General features: G+C 35.4%; 1 protein-coding gene across 2 annotated transcripts; it reads left to right on the top strand.

Moving 5' to 3' along the window:
• Window positions 1-791: 791 nt before the first annotated feature.
• Window positions 792-7,635, top strand: unga (uracil DNA glycosylase a). Of its 2 annotated transcripts, XM_058775453.1 has the most exons (7): window positions 792-1,014; window positions 1,579-1,773; window positions 1,857-1,952; window positions 3,688-3,785; window positions 4,769-4,857; window positions 6,913-7,091; window positions 7,209-7,635. In XM_058775453.1, the coding sequence occupies exons 1-7, from the start codon at window positions 916-918 to the stop codon at window positions 7,347-7,349; spliced, it is 897 nt and encodes a 298-aa protein (XP_058631436.1). In that variant the 5' UTR covers window positions 792-915; the 3' UTR covers window positions 7,350-7,635. The 2 variants fall into 2 exon arrangements, with proteins under 2 accessions (XP_058631436.1, XP_058631434.1); XM_058775451.1 differs by lacking the exon at window positions 792-1,014 and having other exon boundaries at window positions 1,142-1,773.
• The last annotated feature ends 15 nt before the right edge of the window (window positions 7,636-7,650 follow it).

Raw genomic sequence — 7,650 nt, 5'->3', positions numbered from 1 at the left:
CGAATGAACGCAACGTACACGGACCCAGCATAGGGAAGAATAACATAAATTAATAAATCAGTCCATAGCCTATATGTAGCAGTCCAGCAACCAGTATATCTGTCTTTACCACTCTCTGGATAGACTTCTTGTCTGCAGCCGTACAACTACTAAACCAGACTGAGAGGCTGTTGGTCAAAATACTCTCTATTGTGCCTCTGTAAAAGGTTGTAAGGACAGTATAGTATAGTACATTATACTATTCCAACATGTAGGCCTACGAGCAACAGAAATAAATAAATAATACAAAAGCCAAAGGCTAGCGAAAAACATTTATATGAGGCTAACCATTAAACGTAGTTTTTGACATTTTGAAAAAAATGTCTCACACACACTGAAAAAAATAAAAAATAAAAATAAATAAATATATATATAATTTTTTTTGTGTGTGTGTGCCCATTGTGGACATATAGTCTATCAAAAGAATTGACATTACAGGATTCTCACCTAAAAATTGGCATTTATACATACACCAAGAGCAAACTGAATATAAGAGTTTGTGTTGTAATAAAGAAAAATGATTAAAAGTTTTTATAGCCTGCATATTCAGATTTCCCCCCTGAGAGGTACATAACTATAGGTTCCAAATGTTTTGACAAACACCTTCACAAAAACATGTTCAATCGTCACAGAACTTTTTTTCCTCTATATTTAATATATAGTGTGCTGTAACAAGAGTAACATTTATGTGAAGTTGAATGTAACAACCATTTTCTTGTCACCCTACACAAGTTGAAAATGTTACGCCCTCACGTAATTACGTCACAGACGTCTGGCGGGAGTTACAGCAGCTCTTCAAACACTATCACGCGTCCATACCTAGAGTATCGTTCTTTTATAGTTCGTTTCGTTTAAATAATCAGTTTATTTGTGGAAATGATTGGACAGAAAAGTATCACGTCATTTTTTTCGCCAAAGTCCAAAAAAAGAAATCTGGACGAGATACTTTCATGCCCAGGGGATGCAAGAGATCATGTGAGTAAAATACGCTTTATTCCGGCACGACTGGATATGCCAACACATTTCGCGGGAATTATGAATGAAAGTGGTTGTGTTTTATTTATCTGTTGAACATGTTGTCATTTATTTAGAAATAGAAGGGGCTCTGATTCAAACCTCGCTGTGTTATCCTTCCCGCTAAAGTTTACACAATTCCGGAAGTAGTTTTACGTCACTTGCCTAAACAAATGCTAGGGCAGATTATATCAAACAATTTACTGCGAAAATGTGTCGAGTCAGTAAAAACGGAACCATTAACGTAAATTTCACTTCTTCTAGTTTAATTGCATATAACTAAGAATTTCATGCCGCGAATGCAAACCCACGTGGTAAATCGCTAAAGGGTTATCATATCATTTGCTTATGTTTCACGCTATAAATTGGCATCAAAACTCTGATGCATTTTGAGAAAGCATCCTATGACATAATAAATAAGCGATGTTTTCCAACATAGCTTGCCTTAGGTTTTTAAATGTACGACTGTCCGGTCTTGCCAAGCGAACACGGAGTTCAACCAAATATATTAAACTATTGTCTCAGGAGAAAAAACAAAAGTTGGAGCGCGACGATGATACATCCTCACTGTCCCTGAGTCCTGTGCAACTTGAACGGATATCTAAAAACAAGAAGGCGGCTCTGGAACGGCTCGCTGCACACCAAGCTGTACCGAACGGGATTGGAGAGAGCTGGAAGAAAGCGCTCAACGCAGAATTCGGGAAGCCCTACTTTAAATCAGTAAGTGACTAGCACGTGAAAAACTATTTTTATTTTTAACCTTCTAAAATAAAGAGTAATACAATAGTGTTTCTTTTTCGCAGTTAATGTCATTTGTTGCTGAGGAGAGGCAAAAACACACCATCTATCCACCTGAAAATGAAGTTTTTACCTGGACACAAACATGTGACCTAAAAGATGTAAGTTGGGTGTCAGGTTCATGCAAGTCAGGTCAAAATAATTGTTTTGTTGTTGTTTTTCTGGCCTTTTATCCCTAGCAAAGCTTGAGACAAAAAAAAAAAAAAGTGACCACAAAGCCACTGGCTCTTAAAATTATTATTCTTATTTGACCGATTACGTTATAGCCAGATAAAGATGGTCGTTCAGGAGCATAGCTTGCACACAGTGCTCATGTTCTTACTTTTGCTAGTAAAGACCCCATGAAGTCAAGTTTTGTTGTTTTTTATGTTTATTAGCTTTACGGTCATCCCCTCATAGCACATATAGGCCTATAATTGCAGGGAACTATTTTGACGATGCTTGAAGATGCATTTTTATATATTTGCTCATCAGCAGTATTTTTCTGAAACATGTCCAGTCAGTAGTTAAACAGACATTTAGAAAATGTTTTTAAGATGATTATAATTTAGAATGTATGTAAAACTGATAAAAAAAAAAAAAAGGTTATCAAATTCCAAATGACATGCTTATTAAGGTGACAAAATCACCCAGAAACGGAAATTGACATTTATTTACTTGCTCTTATATTGTTTCAAACCTGCATGACTGACTGACTTCTGAGAAACATAAAAGAAGAAAGAGAGTCTTACAGGTTTGGAACAACTTAATTGCATAGTTCACCCCAAAATAAAAGTTCTGTCATTAATTACTCACCCTCATGTCGTTGATCAAAAATATCTTAATTTGTGTTCCGAAAATGAACAAAGGTCTTATGGGTTTGGAACGACATGAGGGTGAGTAATTAATGACAATTTTCATTTTTGGGTGAACTAGGCATATTACTTTAACAGACATCTTGAAGGTTTGCTGTCTGGGTCTGTATGCTAGTGTAATTCTGAACATTGATAGATCATTATTAAAAAGATATGCATTCAAAAATGATGGTTAGGAACAAATTAAGTTAATCACTAACACTAGCTTTTGTAATCTTTTTGTATTCTATCTATTTTTTCTTTTTATTTATTATACAATTAACAAAAGCAAAAACATTAACACTAGCTTGCTTTATTCCTTTTCTATTCTATCTGTTTTCTTTTTATTTATTATATAATAAAAAAAACCTGCTATGTGTACTGCGTTAAGCTCTGAGACTTGTTATAGCACTTGGATATCATTGCTCTTTTGTTGATTTTGATTGCTTCCATTGTCCTCATTTGTAATTCGCATTGGATAAAAGCGTCTGCTAAATATAAATCAGTTATGAAACATTCAATTCAACGATAAAGCAGCTCTACAGAAGTCAGTGGTTTATTTATCTAACTCAGTTCAATTCTGATTTTGTTCTTATACGATAGTGTCCGAGTAGTCAAACTGAAATATTCAGAAATAATTTTACACAGTTTCTAAAAAAAAAAAAAAAAATCTGATAACTTTTCTTTCTAAATATCAATTGTCCAGTTAAATGATTTCTAGAACAAGACTCATCTTTGCCATAATGTTCATTCTGATACTGCTGGTCAGAAACCACTGTCATGTATGACTGGTTCTGCAGGTGGATATGTCTCCAGATACCCCCTGATACCAAATACCGTTGTTATTGTTCCATTTGGGACACTCTAGAGGTGCCTTGAGTCATTTATTTCATTAACCGTTTGTATAAAATTATGTTCAAAACATGCCAAGGCATTTATTTGCTCTTAAAATACTGCATGGTTTTCTAAGAATATAATAATCATTTTTTTCTTGTGATGGTAGGTAAAGGTTGTGATTCTTGGCCAGGATCCTTATCATGGACCTAACCAGGCTCATGGGCTTTGTTTCAGCGTGCAGAGACCTGTGCCGCCTCCACCAAGGTATTGCCCTGCAGTCATCAAGTCAAGTCAGGGTTTATTTTTATAGTGCTTTTCACAATACACATAATTTCAAAGCAGCTTTACAGACTGGATTACCTTACTGTGATATGTATCAAATACTATTTTCATGGTATAAATTCTTTTCTTTAGTTCATGGTTGCAAAATTCAGTTCCCTGGAGGGCCATAGCCCACAGTGTTCAATTAGAGTTGAAGCTAAACTGTGCAGGGCTGCAGCCCTCCAGGAACTGAGTTTTGCGGCCCTTCTTTAGTTTCTCGTCAGCAAGCCAGAAAAAAAAAAATTCTTCCATTTTTTTGTTAAATACAGGAAGAAAAAGACTACACTCAGTTCTCCTTTGTCCAGGGGTGTCCAGTCCTGCTCCTGGAAGCCTAGCATCTAAGTTTTGATCCAACACACTTGCCTGTAAAGTTTTAGTAATCCTGAAGACCTTGATTAGCTGGTTCATGTGTGTTTAATTAGGTTTGGAGGTAAACTCTAAAGGAATGTGTCAGGATTGGACGCCCCACCTTTAGCGATACAGTCTAAACATACTGTTAGCATAGGCTAGCTATGTTACTGTATTGTTAGGACTAACAATTAAGTGTCTTTGAGTTCCAGATTTACAGATGAGGTGGATGTAGGTTTAGGCTTTATAAAATCCATCAGGAGTAAGGCTGGATCCAGAAGGGCCTGGGGTCCTTGGGATAAAACCTCCAGGCTGAGAAAGGCAATCAAAGGCAGATTCCTGTCAAACATAACACTCAGGATCTTAACTGTAGAAGAAAATGAGACTGAGACAACCACTGAGTGACACATTATATTCTAGCAGCTTACGTTTACAGGCCTTTGTCCTGCTAATCAAAATCTCTTTTCTTTTAAAAGTCACTGAGCATATAAGCACAAGGATGTTGCAAATTATTATAGGGGCTAGATGATCGTTTGTTTTTCGACACAATGATTTTATCACACTTTTGCTGTTCGCAGCTTGGTGAACATCTTTAAAGAACTGGCTTCAGACATCGAAGGCTTTGAGCACCCTGGTCACGGAGATCTTACAGGATGGGCAAAGCAAGGTGTGCGTCCCCTACTTTCTCCTCTTCATGGAGTACATGTTAAAGGGATAGTTCACCCAAAAATGAAAATTCTGTCATTAATTAGGCCTACTCACCCTCATGATGTTCCAAACCTGTGTTCTGACACTCCATCAGGAACACTGAACCAGAGTATGATGCCATTCATTTGCATGACCAGTTGTTCTTTTTCCAATTCATCTAGTTCACTTTAATTTATCCATTATCCAGCAGTTAGTCTTTGCTAGTGTTGCCATTTTGTAAGTCAGTGGATAGATAAATGTCTGATCCAGACATCATTTTAGTGAGGACACAAAATGGCACCTCTGTCTGGATGAAATGTTATCAGGTGCTGAAGCTTTAGCAAATCATGTGAAAATGTTGGCCGGTCCCATGAAAATCCATTTCTTCCATTTGAGTATTAATGTATGCTAATTCTGAAGTCATGTCTTGTATCTTTTTTTCTCTCATAGGTAGGGTTGCAAAGGGGCGTAAAATTTCCGGAAGTTTTCCGGAAACTTTCCATGGGAACTTCGTCTGGGGAACTTTGGAAATATTCCAAATTTGAAACTTACCGGGAATTTATGGGAATTAATTGGAAATTCATAAAACTGAATCATATACAAACATAAATATATATATATATATATATATTTTATTTTTTTTGATCATAGGCTCACTTGCATGCAAACTAATACAAATTTTAAAAATGACATTTTTGGGGGGGAATCTGATGTTTTTTTCAGGATTTATTGATGAATAAAAACTTATGAACAGTTTATATATTTTATATATATTTTAAAACAGTTTTATATTTTCTAACAATATAAGTCTTTGCTACTACTTTTTTAAAATTAATTTAACACATCCTTGTTGAATAAAAGTATTAATTTATTTCAAAAAAAGAGAAAAGATACTGACCCCAAACTTTTGAATGGTAGTGTATTGTTAAAAAAGGATTTCTATTTTAAATAAATGTGTTTTTTTTTAAACTCTTTATTCATCAAGGAATCCTGAAAACAGAATCACAGTAATAATAATAAAAAAATATTAAGCAGCACAACTGTTTCCAAAATTGATAATAAATAAGCATATTAGAATGATGTTTGAAGAATCATGTGACACTGAAGACTGTAGCTTTGATCACAGAAATACATTATATTTTAAAGTATATTACAACAGAAAACCATTATTTTAAATTGGAATACCGGCAATACTGCACAATATCACCGTTTTTTTTTTCTTCTGTATTTTTGATCAAATAAATGATGAGCAAATGATTGATGAGCAAAAGATATGCAATGTTTAAAAACATTAAAAATGGTAATGTGTCCAAACTTTTGACCATCACTGCACTACTGTATGATAACAGAAAACTTGCTAGCAGAAGGAGCATCATAGCTTGAGCTATATAGCACATAGCCTACCTCATAAACTGTCTAGCTACTGTATAAACACTTTTTGGTATTTACTAGTTAAACGTGAATCCCATAGATCAAATATATTTAGAATATCAAAACTTAGATGTAGTCTTTGGGCTCAAATGCAGAAAGTGCGGCTTCAGAGAAAATGGAGGGGAATCCCCCTCTTAGGTGACTAGATAGGATTGTGTATTATTTTTTGTAATATTCATGTAATTTATATGAATACTTGCCAAGATGGACATTTTGATATTTTGTGTGCAGGATTTAAGAAATGATATGTTCATGTAATGGTAGATAAGCACAATGCATGTAGGGGGTGTGGCCTCAATAGCCCTGCAGTAAGCAGTGTGCGATTGAGTAATGTGTAGAGTAGAAATTAAACTGAAATTGCATTAAATCTAGTTGTTTTAACCAAGATTATGCTGCAAGTTTTTGTTCTCAACCACATTTAAGTTCCCAGTTCCTGCAATTTAGCAAATTTCCAGATTATTTCCATTAGTTCCCGTTAATTCCCATGGAAAGTTTCCAGTCTTGAAAATTCCGGGAATTTTGCAACCCTACTCATAGGTACATAAGCAATTTTTTTGTGCATGTAAATGTGCTCAGTGACATTTCTTCATGAATGTCTTTGTAGGAGTTTTATTGCTGAACGCTGTGCTGACTGTGCGCGCACACCAGGCCAACTCTCACAAAGACAAGGGGTGGGAGACTTTCACTGACGCTGTGATACACTGGCTCAGCACTAACATGCAGGGTCTTGTTTTTATTCTCTGGGGCTCTTATGCGCAAAAGAAGGGGGCTGCCATTGATAAGGTATGTTGTGTGATTCTTTGATTATAAATGAAATCAAATGTATGAACGTGTGTCAATAGATCTAATAATTATTCCAAACATGCAGTCAGACATTGTTTTCTGATTGTTGACTTGTAGAAACGACACCATGTTCTGCAAACAGTCCACCCCTCGCCACTATCTTCTCACCGTGGCTTCTTTGGATGTAAACATTTCTCAAAAACCAATGAACTGCTGAAGAAATCAGGAAAGAAGCCCATTGACTGGAAAGCTTTGTGATGGTTTCCATTTGTGGATGTAGATGGAATGCTGTCTGCCCTGTTTCAAAAGTAACCTTGTTTTTTATGTTCCTTTCCTGCAAAAAATTATCCACACCTTGTTCTGAATACACATTTCTTCTTTTTCAAGGGAAGTTTTTGGTTTATTTTACTTCCTGTCCATTTTTCATCTACTTTTTTGTTTTCCTTTTAGATGTTATTGATGTCGTTTTAAATGTACAACACTAACAGTGCACGTTTTTGTGTTTGTTATGCCTGTTAACACAATAAACTATTTTTCTACAGAATGTTATGTGCACTTT

Source organism: Onychostoma macrolepis, chromosome 05 (genome assembly GCF_012432095.1).
Source record: "Onychostoma macrolepis isolate SWU-2019 chromosome 05, ASM1243209v1, whole genome shotgun sequence".
In the NCBI taxonomy this organism is placed as follows: domain Eukaryota; kingdom Metazoa; phylum Chordata; class Actinopteri; order Cypriniformes; family Cyprinidae; genus Onychostoma; species Onychostoma macrolepis.
The sequence above is the reverse complement of the archived record's forward strand: the minus strand, read 5'-3'. Positions and strand labels throughout refer to the sequence as shown.